Source organism: Thamnophis elegans, chromosome 4 (genome assembly GCF_009769535.1).
Source record: "Thamnophis elegans isolate rThaEle1 chromosome 4, rThaEle1.pri, whole genome shotgun sequence".
Taxonomy (NCBI): Eukaryota; Metazoa; Chordata; class Lepidosauria; order Squamata; family Colubridae; genus Thamnophis; species Thamnophis elegans.
Genome location: NC_045544.1, coordinates 39560764 through 39585651, shown reverse-complemented (window position 1 = coordinate 39585651; position 24888 = coordinate 39560764). Strand labels below are relative to the sequence as shown.

At 37.9% G+C, this 24888-nt stretch overlaps 1 protein-coding gene across 1 annotated transcript; it reads right to left on the bottom strand.

The window, feature by feature from the left end:
* Positions 1 to 8152: 8152 nt before the first annotated feature.
* On the bottom strand, positions 8153 to 23625 carry HEY2 (hes related family bHLH transcription factor with YRPW motif 2). Its single transcript, XM_032214958.1, has 5 exons — positions 23443 to 23625; positions 20759 to 20837; positions 20559 to 20642; positions 15724 to 15805; positions 8153 to 10530 (listed from the first exon to the last, which is right to left on the bottom strand). The coding sequence occupies exons 1-5, from the start codon at positions 23523 to 23525 to the stop codon at positions 9851 to 9853; spliced, it is 1008 nt and encodes a 335-aa protein (XP_032070849.1). The 5' UTR covers positions 23526 to 23625; the 3' UTR covers positions 8153 to 9850.
* Positions 23626 to 24888: the final 1263 nt, after the last annotated feature.

Sequence of the window (24888 nt, the reverse complement as noted above, 5' to 3'; positions counted from 1 at the left end):
AGGATGAAAGAATCTGTGCTGGAGGAACGGGGGGGGCGGGACGTGTGATCTCCCCCGCCCACACTCACTTACTGTATCGCCGCCGCCCCTTTCTGAGCGCAGGGGCTGCTGGTAAGGCGTGCGTGCCGTGCGCACACACGTCATCAGCGCGGTGAGGGAGGACCCGCAGGAGAGGAGTGCGGGAACAGTGCGCGCCTCTCTCCAGTCAGGCCGGCACAGAGAGTCTACTCCTGGGACTGTCGGTTACGACCGCACCACAGCAGGGAACAGCGGAGTGCCAACGGGAACTGTGAGCGCCATTAGCAGCAACTATTGGGGTGCCATGGACTTGTAATTGCCCACAATAACTGAGATAAGTGAGGGGGAGGTTGTGTTAGCTTGTTAGGCTAGTTAACCCCTAATTGGCTATCTATAATTTATATATCTATAAAGTTACTAAGCAGGTATGTTAAATAATTTGTTTTTGGTTTATTAAATAATTATATATTGCAATTATACATTTTTGTAGTTTAAACTATAAATTGCGCAAAATTATGTTTTTGTCGAAGTGACACACAACGTGAGTTATGCTCGATTTTTTGCCTATTTTTGACACACCACGCCAAAGAGGTTGCCCATCACTGGCGTAATCCATAAAAGCCCCCTTTGAGGACTATTCAAAAACTGCAAAGATATTTGTAACAACATGTAGTCGTCAAGGTGCCACTTTGGGTTTCTTGTTTTGTTTTTGTTATAAAAGACTATCACAATGGCCACTTCAAAAAATTTTCAAAAATACAGTTGGTTCTGATGAAAATTTGTACTTTACAGTACAGTGATGGATAATATTGAACATATGCCACTGCTTAAGAACTTAACTAGCTACCAGGCCATTTCAGAAGGCCACTCAAAACACCAATGGTGCATTTCAAGCTACATATGGCACAAATCCAAATCTGGAACTTATTAATTAATAATAGGCACCACATTTAAACATGAGAAAAAGTCTCAACTAGTCTTTGTATATCCAAAATCAGGGGAGGGGAAAGAAGTTTTTAAATAACACAACTTTAACAAAGATTTGTGCCACAGAACCTTTCATTTTACAAATGAAACACAGCTGCAGATTTTCACATTAATAATGGGGTATTCTTACTCTCAGAATAAGCAAAATTTAGAATTTGGAAAACTAAAAGGATGAAAAAATACAGAAAAACTCAGAAAGAGTATCTTGGTAAGTTTCAAACTGGCTTCTTAGGCAGTATTTGGGAAGTTTTAGGCAATATTTATGTTTGCTTTTGAAAAAGAACTTTTATTACTTTGAAACTTTAGAGAACAGAGCTCACGGCTATTGGCCACATTTTATGGCAATATGTCAGAGTCTTGATCCATGACATTTTGCGTTAAAGAATAAATTGGCTGATAGTGATAAAGTGTTCTGGACTGTGGAGTCAGTTGGAATAAGCAACATTGGACTAGGGAAAGATCATGCCTTATTGTCAAAGTGATGCAAACCTATCTTCATTGCTATTTCAGTGCTTTGATGTCCTTAGAATACACTTATAAGTTCTTAGTAGAGGATTCTATCTTAAGTGAACTATTAGAGCAGGATACACACATATACACCCCTATACTTTTTAGTGAAGCCTTGTATATTTTATAAATAACTAAACTTGTAATTAAAGTGTACCTTTTGATAGTTTTAATAACTGCATAATGTTAGCATCTTATATATTGCTATAAAGTGTTTTGGAACTTTTTCAGATAGATTTCAGATATGGCTTTTTGTCCCATCAAACAGTCTCTGCCTATTGTTGTGCCTTGATAGTCTTCACTTTCAGAATCTACTCTTTTGCAAACAATTAAGAGCAGAGATATGGACTCTTTGTGGTGTTTGATTATCTAGGAGCAAATTTATGAAGCTATCCTGAAAAACATATTGATAATCACTTTTCCTCAAAGTGGTCAAGTATTAGTGCTTTTATTCCCCCAATCCAATAATAGGATCTGTCATGGTTGCAAAGATTTCCATTTAATTTTTCCAGCCACATTCCAAATCCAATTGCTACAATCTTCACCAAAGGGATCAGAGAGCTTTTAGCTAGCACTCACAAGTCAGTGCATTAGTTATTATTTCACAATATATTGTTTAGCTATAAAAATGTCTGCTATCTTTTTAATTTATCATTTTATTTAAAAAAAATCTATGAAACTCATACCTTATATAGCAAAGATATGAAGACTGTTCTTATTAATACTCTATCATTCTCACAGTATAAGTTAAGGAAGATAGGTTCTTACCTTTAGCCAAATCAGCATCACTATGAAGGCCCTTCAGGTGCTAGATGTATTGAACATATACATCTGTACATTTGTAACATTCCTTTCTTGATGAAGGCACATCCACAAGAGGCCAGGACACATATTTATAGCACATTCAAATTTAATGACAACAGAACACAATAATAGAGTTGGAAGGGATCTTGGAAGTCTTCTAGTCCAATCTGCACAAGCACAAGACTATACAGGTGAAACTCAAAAAATTAGAATATCGTGCAAAAGTTCATTTATTTCAGTAATGCAACTTAAAAGGTGAAACTAATATATGAAATGGACTCATTACATGCAAAGAAAGATAGTTCAAGCTGTGATTTGTCCTAATTATGATTATGGCTTACAGCTCATGAAAACCCCAAATCCACAATCTCAGAAAATTAGAATATTACATGCAATCAATAAAACAAGGATTGTACATAGAACAATATTGGACCTCTGAAAAATATAAGCATGCATATGTACTCAGTACTTGGGCCCCCTTTGCAGCAATTACTGCCTCAATGCGGCGTTGCATGGAAGCTATCAGCCTGTGGCACTGCTGAGATGTTATAGAAAGCCATGATGCTTCTATAGCGGCCTTCAGGTCTTCTGCATTGTTCGGTCTCATGTCTCTCATCTTTCTCTTGGCAATGCCCCATAGGGTTCAGGTCAGGCGAGTTTGCTGGCCAATCAAGCACAGTAATCTCACGGTCATTGAACCATGTTTTGGTGCTTTTGGCAGTGTGGGCAGGTGCCAAGTCCTGCTGGGAAATGAAGTCGGCATCCCCATAAAGTTCGTCTGTGGAAGGAAGCATGAAGTGCTCCAAAATCTCCTGGTAGACGGCTGTTTTGACCCTTGACTTAAGGAAGCACAGTGAATCAACACCAGCAGATGACATGGCTTCCCAAATCAACAGACTGTGGAAACTTCACACTGGACTTCAAGCATCTTGCAGTGTGTGCCTCTCCATTCTTCCTCCATACTCTGGGTCCTTGGTTTCCAAGTGAGATGCAAAAGTTGCTCTCTTCAGAAAAGAGGATTTTGGACCACTGAGCAGGTGGACCAGGTCTGTTTTTCTTTAGCCCAGGTAAGATGCTTCTGACATTGTTTGTTGTTCAGGAGCAGCTTGACAAGAGGAATATGATCTTTGTGGTGGCTCTTGATGCACTGACTCCAGACTCAGTCCATTCCTTGTGAAAGTCCCCAACACTTTTGAATGGCCTTTTCCTGACAATCCTCTCAAGGCTGCGGTCATCCCTGCTGCTTGTGCACCCTTTTCTTCCACCCTTTTCCCTTCCACATAATTTTCTATTAATGTGCTTTGATACAGCACTTTGGGAACATCCAACTTCTTTCGCAATTACCTTTTGAAACTTTCCCTCCTTATGGAGGGTGTCAATGATAGTTTTCTGCAGAACTGTCAGGTCAGCAGTCTTTCCCATGATTGTGATTCCTACTGAACCAGACTGAGAGACCATTTAAAGGCTCAGGAACACTTTTCAGGTGTTATGGCTTAATTAGCTGATTAGAGTGGGACACTTTGAGCCTAGAATATTGCACCTTTTCACAATATTCTAATTTTCTGAGATTGTGGATTTGGGGTTTTCATGAGCTGTAAGCCATAACCATCACAATTATGACAAATCACAGTTTGAACTATCCTGCTTTGCATATTGTAATGTGTTTATCTCATATATTAGTTTCACCTTTTAAGTTGTATTACTGAAATAAATGAACTTTTGCACCATATTCTAATTTTTCGAGTTTCACCTGTATATCATTTGGGACAAAGAGCTGTCCAATCTCTTCTTAAAAACCTCCAATGATGGAGCACCCACAGCTTCTGGAAACAAGCCATTCTACTGATTGTTTTGTCAGAAAATTTCTCCTTAAGTTCTAGGTTGATTCTTTCCTAGATTAGTTTCAATTCATTTCTTACCCTGCCTACAGGTGCTTTTGAGAATAGATTGATCCTCTCTTCTTTGTGGCAACCCCATAGATAATTCTACTACATTTTCCATAATTCCTTCTAAACAGCTCTATACTGTGCACTCTTATTGCATGAACATTCTATAGAAAGGCTAACTATCTGGGAGAATCCTGATGCCCACTTGCTTAGATTTGTACAAGTCCAGATCGTTTGACTTGGCAGCAGTTTGAAAATTTCATTGCAAGGATTTTTAAAAATTTGCTTTTCTTTTGTGAAAAGCTCAACTGTAGAGGCGTATGAGAAATGAACACACACTTGTCTTTAACTGTGTGTAGGCATGAAAAGTGGAGATGCAAAATCAACAAAGCTGTAGTCTGTTTATATTACAGATGAATGTTGCGCAATGTCCAGATGATTCAAACTTCAAGTTCCATTGTGTATTTTTCCAAAGAGACCATTAAATGTTATTTCTCCCTCCCCCCATGTTTGAGTTAAGCATGGGCTTAAATCTCACTCTTGCTAAGACTTTACATTACATTAATACTTGCTCAAGTCTTAGGTAACGCTGATATTTCTCTGATTAAGTCTGTACATTTTTATACACCATAAAATCGTTTGCACTATAAAAAGGTGCCGTTTGGAAAACAAGCTTTCCATTGTTCTGTTAAAGTATTACTTTTTTTTTTTACGTACAGTTCGTACTTGTGTTTTTGGTGTCCTTGGATTTCAACATAGGGTGAGAATTGGTCAATGTTGAGCAAGATAATGCTTAGGTTTATTGTTAAGATTGCTTCATATAATTGTCAGTGGCCAGTAATGAGTGTCATAATCCTTATATTCTCAGAAAAGCACATTGTGGGTGAATAGTGATTTACTAGGATCAGGCATCCATGTATGGTTGACCAGACCTTGGCAAGCAATACAGAAATATTTAAAGGTCATGTTAATTGGAGTAGACAAATATATTTTTCCTTCATGTCTGCTGCAGCCTGCAGCTATGGGTTTTTTGAATTTTTTTTAAAGACAGACGTTTAAAAAATTGTTTTTACTTTATGCTTCAACAATAATATAACTGTTGTAAAAATAAATAAAATATATAGATCTAACAAGCTTGCACACATTTTTAGCTTCTGATTTCTATGCAGCATTTACTGAACAGAAGAAACACTTTTTTCTTTTACAGTTGATTAGTACAATCTTGTGGTGATGATCAATTCACCTTCTCTAGTCTAATGGCTTTGAGTGCTAGCCAAATTTCTAATTACCTTGGCCATCTCTGTTCCAGAACGTCATGATCTGGTTTTGGGGATGTTTAAGAGAAATAAAAGAAGTAACAGAACAGCAGAACCAGCCTTGTTTTGTAGAAGAGGAATAAATCTGTTGTTGTTTAATTTGGGAGCACAGCAGAGAAAGTTCTAGCCCCATCATGCACGCCAAACTTTCATGATTTTCTTATCAATATACACACATACTGAATTCTTGCTGGCATAGGATAATTTATCTACAAGTCCTAAGAATAATTAACATTGGTTATTACTTCATTTGTTAAAACCCAGCAGACATCAGGGAGAAAACTATGTCAGCAGGCCCAGAATTGTTTGCCTGTAGCCGGATCAAACTTTGAAAATTGAACACAATAGGAGCAGAATTTGGCCTAAGTGAAAAAATGATTAAGAGGATTAAGTTTGAAAATGATCCAAATCAGATCAGATGCATCCTGAGAGGAGGCAATCTTGAATTTGTTCCCTGATTCAGAATGGAGCATATGCAGCTGTGTGTTTCCCTATGCACACAAACACTGACAGAGACACAATACATTACTGCATTTCACAGGAGAAAATACAGACTTCTTGTATGGTCACATCTCATGAAAGGATTGAAAGAATTCCAGAAATCATGTTCTCCATGCCTTTCCTAACATTGGTATGTTAGAAAATGATTTATTGAGAAGATATTGTATTTATGGTTTGGATTCTGTCCATCCATTCACCAGCACAATAACTGCCAAAATAATCAAGAAACAAGTTTGGTGGGAAAAGACAAAAGAAAGATTGAATTCCAGTGCTTCCCTATGGAAGAGTGAATTGGGCAGCTGCTCAGAATATTGCCAATTCCTCCTTTCTCAATCATTTTCCCTCTTCTTTGCTGGTCATGTAACACAGGCAGCCTGCTCTGCACTTTCTAGTGCACAACAACAGATTCAAACATGGATGTAACATCCTTCAAATAGTCCTTGAGAAGGTGCACGTATATAGAATGGAATAACAGAGTTGGAAGGGACCTTGGGGGTCTTCTATTCCAACCCCCTGCTTAGGCGAGAAACCCTACATCACTTCAGACAAATGGTTATTTAATCTCTTCTTAAAAACTTCCAGTGTTGGAGCACTTACAACTTCTGGAAGTAAGTTGTTCCAAATATGTGTGCACACGTAAAACATTGTTACATAAATGTCTATGAAGATTCTGTCATCCAGGTCATTGTTACATCAAAAGTGGTTTTTATTTTTGAAAAGGCAACGGGACTGAGTTTTTGAGAAATAAGATAACATTTCGCTTCCTATCCTGGTCATGGATAAAATCTCAAGTAACTTCAACTACTGTCAGAGTGTGAAGACCAGTTGACTGCATAGGAAACAAAATATTTCCGTCCCCCCACATCCGGTCAGAATCATTTCCCCAACACACCCCAACTAAACTCAACTGTCAATAACTGTCCTCCCATCTCCGATACAAATGATGAAGCTTCCAGGATAGGAAATGAAGCATCTTCTTCCTTGGGGGAAAAAAAGTCTACTTGCCTTTTCAAAAATAAAAAAAACCCATTTTTGATATTTTGTTACACAGAACAAAATGCAGACTACTTCTGGTAATTGTAGGGGAAGATGTAGAAGAAAAAATCCAGAAGCCATAATCTGTTCCCTTTCCCAGTGTTTAAAAATAATGCCTGGCTCTTTCTGGCCAGAATATTCTTCCTAATAGGTAAGTGGTTTTCTGTATCTAGAGTAGAAAACTGTAATCCCTCTTATGTTCCAGAACAATTTCCAACAATCTAACCTGCATGACTAATCATAAACTATTCTGGAATCTAAAATTCAGCAACAGGGCTGTCAAACCCCTGGCCCACAGGCCGGATGTGTCATGTGCTGGCCACATCCATGCCCCGTTTAGCGAAAGGGGGGGGAAACGTCCTGATACGTCATGTGCCACTGCCATGACGATCTGAGTTTGACACCCTTGATCTAAAGCAGTGGGTCTCAACCTTCTTAATGCCGCGACCCTTTAATACAGTTCCTCATATTGTGGTGACCCCCAACCATAAAATTATTTTATGTTTTCCATATTTTTTCAAAAATGTGTTTTCCAATGATCTTAGGCGACCCCTGTGAAGGGGTCGTTCGACCCCAAAGGGGTCACGACCCACAGGTTGAGAACCACTGATCTAGAAATCAAAGCATATTGAAAAATTCTGGAAAGAAGCACAATCCTTCTATTCCCGCCTCACCATCCTATCAGAACGTATACTTCCAACAACCCCCGCCCCCATCCAGTCACAACTGAGGAAGCTTATTGAATGAGAAGCAAAATGTCCTCTTTGTCAGGGCAGCCCTGGAGTGAAGATAAGGATATGGGATTATGTAGTAGAGGAAAACTGGATCAAATCATCCTTAATACAGATCAATCTCCATGCAGCTGCTATTTCACCCAAGAAGAAAGCTACTGTTATTAATGGCAGCAGCTTTTTTTCAGAAGAGGAAAAAAACAGCTTTGGGATAGACTAATATAGGAACAAAAGTTGCAGCCTAACATTATGACTTTCCCGTTCCAGGTTATGATAATTGTAGTTTCCACTTACATCAACAACTTAGCAAACATGCAATGGGTGATTGTGTGCTTATCACTTATTTAGCATAATTTCACCACACATATAAGAAACTAAATTTAATAGAATCTTAAGTGAGACTGTGTGCACTTTTAGTTGTGTAACACAATGCAACTTCTCCAGGAAGCTACTACCATCTGGACTTGCATTAACTTTTAACACATTCAATTTCTTCCCTTTCACTGATCACATCAAGACAATATCTGGAACTCAGTCAAAAAAAGACCTCATTTAATAAGTGATACATAAAAACTTTTGCATAGAAAAAAGGGTTACCAAAATAATGAACAATTTGCCCCTCCTCCAACTAGGAACAGTATTTTTAAAACAAATATTTTAAAAGTACATTTGTATAATGTTTAACATTCTGTTTATTGCTTTCTCCACACAGCAGAGAAATGAAGTGCATAATACATGCTGTGCTTTCATTTAACTTGCCCTCCCCATCATTAACTCTAGCTCTTGAGTCAATGAATAAAAATACTTGTATTATTTCATGTTGCTGTAATAATAATAACAACAAAGCAAAACCTTTTTATAGTACTGCTTGTATGGGTAGTTAAAAAAAATATAACTTACATTTTCTGGGTTGGGAACTGAACCCGTACAAAAAAAAAGGAAAGAAAAAAAGGAAACCAAATGGCAGCAACCGAAACTAACCCCAAAGTTCCAGTTGTTGCTACTACAACTCAGCCTTTAGCAGTCTAGTTCCTTCCAGATCTCCTGGAATACAATTGCCCTAATTTTTCAGGTACGGTATGGCCAAAGAGAGCCAAATTGAGCTCTAATGAAAGCCAGTTTTCAATCATATATGACTGAATGGAAGAAAAGAAAATGGCCGAAGGGTAAAGTATTGTAGCTATTTAATCATACCTCTTTCTGCGATGAAAAAAAGGGACTCTAATCTAAAGGAAGCTGTTTCCCAGCTTGCAAAAAATGAACCAGACATATCAGCTGTGACTTTATCCAAAATGCATCAGTATATAACTGGTGGTCAAGTTATGCACACTTAGGTATAATTTGACACAAATGGTTTTACAGAAAGTGCCAGGAAGCTTGTAATTTCTTAAACCACGCTGAACATTTAGTGCTTTTATCAAGATTACATTGAAGACATTTGATAGAACTGCACAATGAAGGTAAACTAGATGAGATTAAGTATATACAATCTCAGCAACCTTGTTATTCTTAAAATTCAACTCCGCATAGTTAGTTTGGTGGGATCCCACTGATGTTAAAGGACTGCCACCTTACTGTGTGCAGAAATATTTATTTGGAAATTGTATCCCTATTCTGGATCTTATTATCCAATTCCAAATTCTATTGTTTCCTCTCCAGCATCATTTTCATGCTTGCCTGGTGGTTTAGCCTTAGAGGAAAAAAAAAATCAAAAAAACACACATAAACACATTGCCTATTCAGAACAGGGCAGGCACTTAAGCATTTAGGACAGAGTTTGTTTTTCAGGAAGATTTTGTGAGCAATAATCCACCACTTCCCTGGCAAATAAAAATGCATAGCAAGAGCATTAATGGCGACACAGGGTATCATTTGAAGACCACTGTCATCCAGTATGAGGTCTGATTCAAACGAAGTAGAAAACACCTCCATTCTGACGATTCTTATGGGAGATTTGCTCATTCTTTCTCTTCTGTGCCTTCAGCATCCGTCCGACTCCTTGAGCTGTTCATCACCTAAGCTTTGTGCAAGAGCTTTCTGTTCTAACTGCAGAAGTCAGGAAAATCTAGAAAGCTCCAACTTCAGTACCCCAAGGTCGGTAGGGTTTAGTGTTTCCATTACTACCGGGTTGCTGAGAGTTAGCAGTTGCCGAAACAGATAAAGGGGGGCTAATGGCTGTGGCAGCTGCCACTGCTGCTGCCGCTGCTGCACTCGGGGGAAGCATTGGGAATGCTCCAGCGAAAGACAGAGGGAAACTCTGAGCTGCTGCCGCTGCCGCAGCATGCACAGTAGCAGAAAGCGAGAGCAGAGAGGTAGAAAGTGGTGGGACGCAAGGAGCGACACTGCCCGCCGAGGGCACTCGGAGGGTAGAATCAGCATGGGCAAAAGTGGCGGTGAGAAGAGCTGAGCCGTGGGAAGGCACCTCTGAGGCAGTGGAGAGTCTGCAGGGGGAGACGTCAGAGGGATGTAATCCATTCTGCTGCAACAAAGCTGTAGGGAGATGATGGAAAGCAGCTGCCCAATGATGAGGGTGCAGAGGATGGTGATGGTGTGCCATGGACGAGGTCATGGCAGCGGCTTCCCTCTGAGAAGCACACGAGCTGAGATGGGAGACTAGTCGGACTCGAAGAGGGTCTGCCGTGTCCAGACCTTCCACAGAACTCAGGTATCTTGCAACTTCGGTTAAACATTCTCGAAACCCAATGCTAATGAAATCCATGGCCAGAGCATGAGCATCAAAATAACCTGGAACACAGAGGAAAAATAAACTTAATTATCAAATGCTTCCTTTGGTCTTTCTTGTAAAGCACAGCCTGGAATACATATTTTAGTTTTGAAATAGGTTAGTGAAGATGGCATGTAAATTAACTTGGTAAAGTTGTCATCTCAGGAAGAAATCTTTTTTTAAAAAAACTTTCTTTGGTTTATTTAAAATTGTACTTCTATTATGATGATTTTGACCCTGTGACTGATAAAAGCCCAAGTCTGCATCGAATTCATACGAACACTATTACCGTAAATCGAGTAAAGATAGTCCTTGACTTACTTGACAATTGAGCCCAAAATTTATGTTACTAAGTGAGAAATTTGTTAGGTGAGTTTTGTCTCATTTTACGATTTTTCTTGCCACATTTGTTAAGTGAATCACTGCAGCTGTTAAATTAATAGCAAGGTTAAATGAATCTGGCTTCCTCATTGACTCTACTTATCAGAAGGTTGGAAAAGGTGATAACACAACCCTGGGACAGTGCAACCATCATAAATATGAGTTAATTGCCAAGGATTTGAATTTTGATTACGTGACCATGGGGATTCAGCAATGGTCATAAGTGTAAAAATGATCATAAGTTATTTTTTCAGTGCCACTAAATGAGCTGGTATAAGCCAAGAACTACCTGTATTTGAAAGTTTGGCTGCAAAATCCTAATCCTTATATTCACAGGGCTATTGAAAAAATACATGCATAATTTTGCATGCATGCATGTATGTATGTATGTATTTATTTTGTCATATTTATGTAATATACAGTATATTGGAGGTAGACCCTTTGAGACCTGTATGCAATGAAATTTCATTTTAATGTATGCCGATTAGTGTACATTCAAAGTGACAATAGTAAAGTTATTCTAAATTCTAAAATAAAATGAGGAGAGATCCCCACTATGCTGTCTTGGGTACTCAGACAAAAGGTAGAACATCCTGAATTGCAGTGAAATGGGGAGAGTATAAATCTAATCCGTAAATAAAGTAAGCATAAAGGCAATAAATACAAAGCCTCCATGCTTATTCAGTTGTAGTTCAGATATACAGTAGTACTCAAGTCATTGGGCTATTTAGAAGGGATTGAGCTGTACTGGTTAAAGTGCTGGACCAAGACTAAAATGACATAGATTCACGTTCACCCATAGCCCTGAAAGTCTACTGGATGAATTACAGGATGGTTCCTTTTAGGAAAAAGAGAAGAGTGCTACATGGTAACTTGTGCTCTTGAAGGAACATTGGGATATAAGAATCAGGTAGACATACAAAAGTTTACTGAATGACCATTCAAAGTTACGACGACACTGAAAATGACACTGTATTATCATTTTTCACAATTACAGCCATCGTAGCATCCCCATTGTCACGCAATAAAAAATCAGAGACTTGGCAACTGGCTCATATTTATGACAGCTGCAGTATCCCGGGTCATGTTATTCACCCTTTGTGACCTTCTGACGAGTGAAATGAATGGAGAAGCCAGATTCACTTAACAACAGAGTCACTAACTTAACAATTGCAGTGGTTCACTTAACAACTGTACCAAGACAAAATTCACTTAGCAAATGCCTCATTTAACAGCCGAAATTTTGGGCTCAATTGTGGTCATAACTGGAGAACCACCTGTAATAATATTAGTAACAAAAACATCATAATAGCGGAAGCAGCAATCGCTAGAGACTGCAGAACGGAAGAGAAAGAACTGGAGATCATCACAAAATATGAAAACCTACGAACAGTAGTAGAATGAGTACGGCAAAAGAAAGCAAAAATGGTGCCAAGAATAATGGGTGTGGTTCCAATACAACTAGAACACCACTTGAACCACCATCAACACTGACGACATCAATGTCAGTTAACTACAAAAGGCAGCTTCACTTGGAACAGCTAATATCCTTCAACAATATCTAACACTTACAAACATCTGCCTATCCCAGGTCCTTGGGAAGGACTCAATAGTTGGATAAAAATGCCAAATCCAATTTAAAACGCTGGCTGATTGTGTCACCAACCATAATTAATAACAACAGCAGCAGCAACAAATACAGAGCAAACGGCACCATCACTCGAGGTAATAGACTTTTTACTGCCAAGGAGCTTTCCTCTGTAGTGATTGCTTCTTCATAAACTCTAGACCTCAATAGTCAGGTCTGACTATTCTTCTTCCTTTAGTGAACATTCCTCTAGAAAAGCATAATAGAAAATACCAGCGTTTTTTTAAATATGTTCTACTTGCTGTAGTTGGACTTGCATTAAATGTTTACACTGAATCTAAAGCAAATTACTATTAAATAATACAATTTTTGCAATCCTTATTACTGCCATCTAAAAGACATTCACATGTTATATGAGATCTTTAATTGTATTCAACTGAATGTCACATAATGTATTATTTCTTTGCTTATGCAATTGTGAGGAAATACTGTTGTACACCCAGTATTGGTGACCATTTTCATAGCTTTAGAATTTGATACCACAGCATGTTGAGGCAGTCACCCCTTAATTTCATTTTCTATTTTCTTGTTTATCTTTTACTTGTTTAAAAATATTCTCATTTTTAAAAAAATCAAGCAAAGTAGTATTGTTATTTAAAGCAATAAAAATGAGAGGTAGATCTAAAACTAGTTTCCTCCCAAAAAGTAATTCTGAAAAATGTGTACACATTCCTCCTATTAAAAGAATAGGACTTAAACAATTCTCAATAGCTTTTTTTAAACAAAACATAAACTCCTGAAAATGAATTAAATTGTCTTTCTTTGTCAAACTCTACTATTTTTGTATACTAATTGCTATGTTCCAAATCACTAACATAGGCCTAGTCACTATGCTTTATTGATTGCTGCTTTATGTAAAGCAGCAATCAATGTACTATCATGAGGACTAAGCTATGTATTAAGTTTACTTAATTCAAGAGGATACATAGTGTAGAGGATCATAGATCCTTACCTACACAATCATAGCTTTAAGTTCTCTTCCAGAAATACTAAAGAAAAATAAATTAAAAAAACCAACGTCTTACTTTTATGTATTTAGGTAGCACCTCCATTTCTTGTTTTCTAATCCTTCTGGTTTTATACCCTAAACACACAGCTTGCTCAGAAGTTAGAACAATGGAATTTCAAATATATATACCACGTGCTATTCTTTTCCAATATGGGAAAAAGAGCCCAATAAATGGCAAATGGAAACTAGTAATACAACTCTTTGCAACTATTTACCATATTTTTCGGAGTATACGACGCACCGGAGTATAAGACCCAGGTTTTGAAGAGGCAAATTAAGGTTTGAAGAGACAAATTTTAAAAAAAGGAGGTAAGTAGAGGGATAGAGAGAGAGAGAGAGAGAGAGAGAGATAAATACAGTAGGTAGGTAGGGAGAGAGAGAGAGAGACAGTAGTTAGGTAGGAAGGAAGGAGAGAGAGAGAGAGAGAGAGAGAAAGAGAGAGAGAGAGAAGCTAGGTAGATGTTTCCAGGTGTATTTATCCATGTGCTGGAGAAAGAAATCACTGACAATCTGCAGCACCGATGACTTTGTTTCTGCTGGCACAGCACTTGATCAATGTAATTCTTATCAATCAGTTAAAGAGTTTTCCAAAAGGAAAAAAAAAGTTTTTGCACTCTGCAAACTTCCCAAAAAAAGGTATGAATAGCCTTGGGGGGGGCGGCTTGCAGAGTGCTCCGGGGGGGGAGCCAAAAATGAGCAAAAATGGCCTGTTTTTTTGTCAAAAAAATTCATGCATAGCCTTATGGAGGCTTATACAGTGCTGTTGGGGGCTGGGAGGGCAAAACCCGTTTTTTGCTCATTTATTCCATCCCCAGCCCCCAGGAGCTCTCTGAAAGCCTCCATAAGTGTATGCACGGCCATTTTGGTGAAGGGACAGGGCTTCGGGAGGCAAAAAATGCTGTATTCGATGTGTAAGATGCACCCAGATTTTCAGCCTCTTTTTTGAGGAAAAAAGGTGCGTCTTATACTCTGAAAAATACGGTATGTTAGCAAGAATAGAAATCACATGAATGAGCTGAGGAGTAGTCATATTTTCTAGAAAATAATTCCTGATAAAATGACTGCTGCTAAGACTGATGAAATTCATAAATCCCCTTTACAGACAATCTACACAAGAAAATATAATTATCTCGAAAATATCCAGTTTTAGAAATACGGTAAACATTGCACAGAAATGATGCATTCTCTACACTGCCTTTGTGCAAATTATCAAAAGAATTGCAGAAGCATATCTCCTTTATACGTATTAGTCCCCCCCCCCCCAATCTTCATAAGGCTTGATGAACCCTTATGAAAAACAAGACAGGATTATGGGATAGAGAGATATAACTGCGCAATCAAAGCTAAAAACTACTGCTAAATAATTAAGACTCTGATAAAGCCCTAATCCACAAATCATCATCATCATCATCATATTATTATTATTATTATTATTATTATTATTATTATTATTATTATTATTATTATTATTATTAGTGTTCAAAGCACCTCACATATTTAATTTTTTGAGTGTTTAAAACATTTCAAAACTGTTCTCTAAATCTACATAAAGCCACATTCTGTATGTACTACATTCCCAATTCCACAAGAGAAACGTGTCAGCCACAAAAAAGTCAGCACCTACGGTGGATCTTTTCCCCCCCTTTCCCCAGTAATATAGAGTTTCCTCTTTAGCTAACCCACACCCAGAAGATGCAAACTTAGATGTTGTTCTGGTTATGAACGGCACAGTCTAATTTTTCATGGAAAACATTCTTTCTAGAACAAAGGGCAATGCATAAACAATACGGAAAGTTTCCTCTGGATCCACTTCCCGTGGTATAGCAACTGCATAATGAATTTTAAATTTGGTTTTGTTTCATACCTCACAATAGTGGCCGCAGCCCTCTTTGTTTATGTTTGGGGTATTTGTTTTGTCTCTCTTGTGCCGATTGCTGTGCTCTTTGGAAACCCCAAACAGATCTCTGACTGGACTGTCTCTGAATGGAATCTTTACTCTCCCACAGTGTTATGAAAGCCAACACAAGCTCAGGGTCAAGTGCTCCTTTTGTCCCAGTAGTTCTTTCCCATGAGTTCAACCCTGCCTTGAGCACCAATTTCTACTCCTTTAATCTAGAACTGCCAGAGGTGTTTGCAAAGGTTTCCCCTGCTCACATTAGAAAATCAGTTCCTTACCTTTCCCGCCTGTCGCCTGGAGCATCTTCAAATGATCCACTGTCATTTGCAGGATTTCTGCTTTTTCTAATTTGGCAGATCCCTTTGAGATAAGAGGCACAAACAATAAAGGCTTAAAAGTACTCTGTACTTTGATTTGGTCTCCTCCCTTTTGAGCTGCATCTTATGGTTTCAATTTTCCCAACCATTAGAGCATTCTCGGTTTAATTCTTCTACTGAGCATCTGTAGTCCAGACTTTATTGTTACACACAAGCACTATATATCATGCTGCATAACGTGACATATATAATGCATGTGCTTCTATGGAGCATGAAAAAGCATAGACAATGATAATATAGAGAGTTGAGCTATATAGCTCAATATCAGACTCAGCATACAACCCTACTGAAAACATTTGCAAAATCCACTATAAATTCTTTATATGACCAAATGAAACAAATGGAAACTGCCATAAACAATGGCAATCTTTTCAGCTGCAGGAGAACTTCATACCAAATAGGGCCCAACTATCAGCTATGATTATCTTCAGCTCCATGAAAGGCAAAACCAAAGCCATTTATTGTCATTTTAAAAAATGTATGTGCAAATATTGGAACACTATTCATATGAATCTATAGTATGGTGAAATGCCATGTTTTAGTTCTAGCCTAATCTTGTTTTCCTTTTGGGCGGAGAATCAGTTAAAAGTTCTGGTTAACCTGTTTCCATATTAGCCAACTGTCCCTGGGAGAAAGAGCAATGGCAGATTAACATTGTCTTGGCAACGTTTCGGCGAGGTCTCACTCGCCATTTTCAGGCTGGTGCTTTCGGCTCAAAGCGTAGTCGGAGCTGCCATCTTTCTATAAATCTTAGTGGGGGTGTGTGGAGTGTTGGCTTTGTTTCAGTAAGTGAATTGATTGGCTGTGTGGTTGTATCATGATTGGCAGGTTGGTGCTGGCTGTGTGTCCATTGTTGTTTTGTGTTGTAACGGCCTGGGTAGTGGGTGGGGCTCGTTTGTTGACTAGGCTGGTTTCCAGATGTCTGGTAGGCAGGAGGCATCGTTGATAACATGAATAAATGTGACACCTCCTGCATACCAGACGATACCAAACATGACAATACCTCCCGCCTACCAGATATCTGGAAACCAGCCCTAGTCAACAAACAAGCCCCACCCACCACCCAGGCCATTACAACAAAAAACAATGGACACACAGCCAGCACCAATCAGCACCAATCTACCAATCATGATACAACCACACAGCCAATCAATCCACTTACTGAAACAAAGCCTTCACCCCCCACCCCCACCAAAATTTATAGAAAGATGGCAGCTCTGACCACGCTTTGAGCCGAAAACACCACTCTGAAGATGGCGAGTAAGACCTCGCCAAAACGTTGCGTTAAGACAATCTCAATCTTACATAGGAAAAGACCCAAATACAACAAGACCAGCATACCTACACCCGTGAAAATCTACAAAAACACACACACACACACATGTATGTATGTATGTGTGTATATATAAATTGGTGTCTTAGAAATAATATTTGGGCTTTTCCCTAATGCTGCTATGAAGTGCTATTCATCTGTCCCTGAGCCAGCAGTAAAGTACACCCGTGTGAAAATTGACATCCCTATTCCCGAATAAATTATTCAGTCATCATGGATAACAAATCACAAGACTGGTTTTATATACTATGGGCTATCATATACCTTAGGTATACCATATACCTTAGGGTTGGAATAAAGCGGGAAACACACCTGAAGCACTGGAACACAATTAATCTCATTCATAGGATAAAATGATGGGACATCTTGGGAACACAAGCAAAGAAACATAGTGTCTTGGCATATTTTTCTCGAGGTCATGTGCAAGTTGGGAAAAGTCTTTAAGATGATCCTTTTCTCCTTGTTTAAATATACCAATAACTGAACAACCTCCTAATCTAACGTGTTTTGGATATTAATAATAATTTAGTACCATTAGTTAAGAAACTGGTTCTAAATAACTCGTTCTTGTTAGTGATGATGCCATTTAAAGTTCCTTCTTTCTGTTAACTATCCAGTATCTTTTGTTGTCTCATTTTATTGCATAATTTCATAAAGTTTGAGTTAAACTAGTAACTTTGTCTTCCAAATGTAACTAGAAATCATACAAACTTGCACATGAATATTCAAGTAATACCCCCAGTACAGAGTAGACATGCAACATTTCTTTGGATAACATTACATCAACTTTCCATAGCAATACGATTAAAATAATTAATAACAGCCATTTTAGATCAAGATAAAGCAGCTAGAAGGATATGGCTTTGGGTCATTTAAAAATTGATTTCAAAAGGATCTTATTTACATTAAATGTTACTGTTATAAAGTATGTGCATATGCACACATACGTGCTGGTATTTAAATTGTTTTCTAAAATTTAGTTTATTCTATATTCCTCGAATTACATTTTGTCGTCGTCTAAATATTAATATTTTTCATATAGTGAGGAATTATAATTACTTGTTCCTGAGTACTTTCCAATGTCTCGGAAAGCCTTGTTTTACAATGTTTGTGATTTTCTAAAAGTAAATAATGTATTGCAATTAATAACTGTTGGCTCTTGTCCTGGTTTCTTTGACTGGCCAAAAACACCTCCAAAGCTGCTCAAGATAAAGTGTGGCCACCAGGAAAGAAGTTTAACTTATTTGTTATGAATTTTTTTACATTACGCTATAATTAGTTTATTAATTCATATCTACATTCTTTGTACAATCTGTTCTCTAACCTATTTCTCTAAAATAAGCCATCCCTTTCTATTTGAGTCGAAGAACAGAGAAAGAAAGTGGTCTGAGGCCTAAGCCACAATATTTATTGTATTTTTAATGATACAGCTTTCTTAATGGGGCATCACTTCCTTTACAAAGTGAGGTGATAAATGCCAAGAGTAACTGAACTAAAATGGGATCAACTGGAAAAATAATGTGGAGGTCCCACCATGGTTGTGACTTTTCTAGAAGTACATCAAAAATAGATATAAACACTGATATAAAAGAAAATGTAATTGCCCTAGAACAATGAATTCAAAGGATGCATATAGGAAACGAAATGTTAAAAGCTACTTGCTAAAGAAAATTAGGAAGCAAAAGTTGTGGTGAAATTGAGTGGAGTATATTGAATACGTAGCTGAACTGAAAATCCTAAAAGCAGGATGTAAGATCTTATTGATATGAAGTTACTTACAATGTTAAATTCAAGTTTACTCACTAAGTGAAATAATTTATAGTAAGTGTTCTGAACTGAAATGCAAATATTTCTAATGGTAGTTTATATGTTCCTAGATACATTTGCAGCTTTAAAGTGTAAGGCATACATTTCTTAAAATATCTGTCCCTAACCTACTACCTTCTAAATATCTCAGAATACAAGTCTATAATCCCTACTCAGCATAATGAATGAAACACCTGCACAATAATGAGAAGTAAGCCTTAAAATATATATTTTTTGTAGTTAGAAGATCGCTTTGGAACATGTGGATCACATGTTGATTGCATGCATGTTGATCACTAGGTATGATATAGCATTTCTTTTTGGTGGGCAAAGGCAGAAAATCTATCATTAAACATGTATTCCAAAACTTTCACAGACATTTATGTTATAAATTGTCTAGTGATAGAATTATAAAGAGTTGAAGCTGCTGATTTATTGAATCCTCTATTTTATGAGGTTTCAGACATAACCAGAATTGGACGATGTACCCCAAACCTCCTAACCTATTATTGAAAGTTACCATACTTAAGAAATCATTATTTTCTTCACAAACTTATCAAGAATTTTATTTTATTTTCTAATATGCAGTTTAAATTGTCCCTGCCATCTAGGCTGATTCAGGATCCACCCATAGATCTGGGGTGTATGTTTGTTCACCTCTTCAACTTGTAGAATTTTTGGCTAATTCTGAATTATTTGGGAAATAGAGAGGATGGCAGAGGGGTGAATAAAATTTGTTCTTCAAATCCGAAGTTATTTCATTCCTTATGATAATTATGACTTCAGCAGAATCTTGATTCTAAACAATTATAATTTTTAATTGGGTACTTATTATATTTTTGAAGAAAAGTATACAGCACTCAGAAATTAAAGGCTGAAATGAGTTCCTACAGATTGCATCAGTTTTTGTAAAATGCCCTAAACTAATTATTTTTAAGGTTGTTCTTTTTTAAAGTAAGGATAAACTATACAAAACAAAGTTAAACATTTTATTTCCCGTCCTGCCATGTATCTTTTAAATCAGCAACCCACATAACAGAAAAAAATATTTACTTCGATTGCTGGGACAATTCTGAAAGTAGAATACTAGTCCTCTTTCATGTGAACCTTTTGGGGAAATTTCCATTTAAAATATTAGTTTTGGGTCATTTCAAATATAGCATGAGTAACACATTACATCAGTATTTTTTTCTATATCTTTTTAAAAATCCAGCCAATTATAATGACTCTTAAAATACTAACTGGGCTAGACAAATTAATGGGAAAAATACAATGCTACTGTAGAAATTATCCAGAAGAGAACTTGTCATGTTTAAAACTGTATCATATAAAATAGGAAGAGCTACAGAAAATTACCCCATCTACCCACAAAAACAAAAAACAGAAACAGCATAGGCATTCTTGCTCAAAGGAATAGCGAATTAAAAAATGAAAATATTTTTCAGCTTTGCGGAGAGTTTTGCTTTTCATCAGTTTGCCACAACAGGGCATTTTATTGAAATGCCTGCTCCGCTAGATCGGGCACATCCAGTCTTTCATGAGCTCTGTGAAAGACACAACAAAATGACATACAGGATTGTTTATTTATTATGCTTACTTGTTTTTCAAAAGCAGTTGGTACAAGTCGCCTCAGTTCAGATAAGCTGTTATTTATACGATCACGGCGCCTTTTCTCTATAATCTATTTCAATAAAAACAAAAAGCATATGGATATGTAAGCATTAAAACTATAGGAAGAGCAAATATTTACACAACTGCAAATGTTACATTACAAATACACTGGAGAGAATTCCTTACCCCTCTTCTTTTTTTTCTGGCCATAATCTGAGATGTTGTGGTTGGAGAATTTGACCGGATCACAGAACTGGCAGTAGGCCTAAGAAACAGTTGAAAAGGTATGTCAGGTGTTAGATCCCATTGGTGCATTTTTTTCTTACAAAGAGTTAATCTCTCCCCACCCTCTCAATGAATCCTTTAAGCCAAGCTGAAAACAATATAAATACAAGTTTAAACAATTCCCCCACACCATTTTTTTTTAAATTAGCAAGCCACAAAGTGTATTTAAAAAAATTGTTTCAGGCAGAGATTAGGAGAGATCATTAAATAATAATTAAACTGACGATCATATACTTAAAAGACCCTACTATTAAAATTCTGAACATGAGAGTACTACAAGCTGCTGCTGACAATGCGTTTTGTATTAGGACACAATTACTTGAATCCAAAATCCATGTGCCTCCTTTCATCTCCGAATGGCACATATATGGCAGAAATAATAAAAATGTTTATTACAAAATGTACAGGAATTGTGACCTCAGAAAGATAGAATCCTGTTCTGCATATTTTACTGAGCATTTTAACTACAGCAACATATACAACCAAAGCAAGGCATATATTTTTTGACATAAATTACATCCAGGTATAAAAGGTTAGGAACAGGACTTCATGTAGAAATCTGAACATTTCAGTAAAATCTATGGAACTTATTTTTCAATTTGCACATGTTCAAGCATAAATTCTGCATTATAATGAGTATGTGAAATTAGTTTGTAAATGGATGCAATAAACGCACACATTACAAATATATAATATGGACAAAGTGTACACTTTTTGTAATTTATCTATTTAGAGATAAATATGCTTGCTTTATCACACCCTAATAGACGCCCTATTATTTCTCTTATCCATTTAGTACAGCTTCTATTTTGGTTTTATTCAAACTTATACTGACTTGAATTAAATTTTCCCTTAGGACAAAGATCCTTAATCTACTTACATTTACCTTCTGATTTTTAATACTACTCTAAACTGGGTTTAAGTTACTTTCATAAAGTAACTTAATTAAAACTAATTGTTCAGTTAAATCTGCATAGCTAATTTGCTGTGATCAGGTGTGAGTTACTAACCTGTGTAGCACATATAATTATACTAGCTAACATTAATTGTGATGCCCTGAAGCAAGGAATCAATAAAGATTAATTTCAAGTGCATTATGAAAGGTAATTTGCATTCACTACATAATATTAGACAATGATCTACAAGTGGAAAACACTACTGTCTTAACAAACTAAAAAAAATTCTACCTGCTGAAAATAATACTACTTACCATCTGAAGAAAAATAAAATTGATTTCATAACCAACTATATGTAATTTTACTATTATATGTTCTCATAGATTCTTTATTAATTATATTTTAAAAGGTCTACAACATTACAGGACAAAGTACAATACTTTTTAAATTGTACTATTTTCAAAGAAAATAAAGGAAACGTGACCCATTTTTCTTTTCTAGGAAGTTGTGAAAATTTAATGTCTGTAGCTGAATAACCAACTAAAATGCCACGATGACTGACAGCACTCTTGTAAGCACATCTTACTATGCCTTAGTAAGTGCTTTCTTCAATCACTGGATCACAGACATCTCAGAGTCCAAGAACTGTTAGACAAGCAGGAGAGCATCATGCAGTGATAGAGCTGGAGTGTGCCTTGTTCCATCTATCTAAACAGTGTCCCTCTTGTAAGTAAAACATAATCAGACTGAGATTCAACATCTAATAACTGAATCTCTTCATTTTCTCTTAAATTTCTTACTACCTATCCTTTCCAGAAGATATACCTAGAATGCTTCCAGGCATACAACTCTAACTACTGTCAGTCAAAGGACACTGTGGAGCAAACCTCTGCATCCTTTATAGATAAATACTACATAACAGAAAAGATGGAAAGGGCAGCTGAAAAACAAAGTGTTTTAAAAACTGAATATAAAAATCTGGACTACCTGAAGCATTATATAAGTCAGCTTTATAAACACCTTCTGGCAATGTGGCTTATAATATATCCTCTCACTTCTCAAATCGACATGTAGAAATTCCAGCAATGCACATTACTTAAGGTTTGCAAGATATAAATTCAAATCCATGGCATCATCTAGTAACTGCACGAAACAGCAGCCTTGCCCTTTACTACAGGATCCTGCAGATAGTATCTACTCATTCCCTTGCTACCTCTGAAGATGTTCATTGCCTTGCAGTGTTGACTCTTCCTATTGCTTTTTCTCTTTTCTATGCTCCAAAATAATATCCATATCTTTCTCTTTTTCTAATACTTATGCCTATGATAAAAACTGTTGCTACCTGCCTTTCTTCTTCCTCTGCCCAAACAAGTCTTATGCAGAGTCATTGTGAACATCTACATTTGGAAGTCCGGCGTGAAACACGGCACCGTAAGTGAAAGAATCAAGGTATAAAGAAAGAAGTGAATATCTTAATGTAGGACCCATGAAGTCAGAACACAGCAAAAGGCAGCCCAGTGGAAGAAGACAAGAATGGCTCATAGTCCCTGTCCCATCCTACAGGACAGTCAGTGTCCATGACGCTGAGCCAGAGGCTCTTGCACTCCCAAATTCCCCCCCCCCCCTTAAGCTGAAAGAAAGAACAAGCAGAGGCTGAATGTTTAAAGGGGTGAAAAGGCTTTTTCTTACCCGGAATAATTGTTTTCGCTCCCTACGTCTATAGTCTCGTCCATATCGCTATCTGAGGTAGTGTCCTCGCAAGGTCGCTTCATCGTAGCCAAAGGAGACAGTCCAACTTCCAAATCAGGAGGTAAATAGCAAGAACTTGAGGTTGTGAATAGGCTTTTTCCCCTTTTTTTGGACAGTGTCTGGATTGAGCCCGCCTATCCCCACCCCCCACCCACCCCAAGCCGGCGCCAAGAAATCGAACTGATTTCTGAAGCTCTTTCCCACGGTGCAGCTCAGCCTCAAGCTCCAGGCCCCGCCCAGTCCACGAAGTCACTCCTCCTCTGTCCGGGAGAACCACTGGATTGAGAAAGCGGAGGAGTGAGTGACAGGCCTCCTTGCCAAGTGCTTCTGTTCCCTTCTTCATTGGCTGAATGAGCCGAAGCGGTGGCAGCGCCAATCTCTCCCGGGTGTCTTGGAAGCGTGGGAAAGCCCCGAGCGCCTCTCGCGCACAAGGGAGACAGGGGAGGGAGAAGAGGGTGGGAGGGCGGCGGACTGGCGCTGGCTGGGAAGCACCTTCGGGTCTGCATGGGGACAGCCAGCTTAGGCAGGAACCGCTCCTAAGCATGTGTGCCTGCTGACTGCCTCGCGGATGCCGTGCGCGCAAAGAGGAAGCGTGCACACGGACTTGCAAAATGCAAACAGATTTTTAAAAAGTCGTTTTGCGCAGACGGTTGGCGTCTGCTTGCATTTTTTAAACTTTTAACTCCACAAAAAAAATGGCGTGAAAACTAAGCTAGGAACCACTTAATACCTAGCAAGTGTTGGAAGAAATGTCCTTCTGGGTTCGGCTCCAAATGGAGAAAAGACACTGGAGACATGGAGGCTGCTGGGAAAGATGGTTTTAATGGTGGACAGGACCACATGGCTTGAGTCCTGAACAGAAAAGGTGACCACACGCTTCAATGTTGGTGGAGAAAAGAGAAGGAAAGGGAGGAAAAGCTGAGCCCCTGGTTTTATGGCTTCTCTGGCCTTTGATCTTGAGCTTGTATTCTGATTGGTTGTCAGACTTCCATGGGCCCATGCAGGGGCAACTCTATGCATTTTGAATCCAAGTTTGGTTGAGTTATCAGATGCCATGTGATGAGTTGGGTAAAAGGCCAATATTATCATGCCTCAATCCCATTACTCTGGAACTGAAGGGGAGAACTCTTTATTATGTAAAGTGGACTAGCTCAGGCTTTAATGGCTCATTGACAAAGGGGGATGGGCAGGAAGCTGCAGGCAGCTAGTCTGTCTTTTAAAACATGTTTCTTCCTTTTCACATTCAGAGAAATATTCTGCCTTTTCCATATTTCCTAGGATATTTCATTTATTCTGGGAGAGGGCTGGGTGGTAACTTCCTAACAAGTTTTTGGATGTGAACATCTATTTCTATACAGGAGGCACAGAATAAAGCAAAAAACCGAG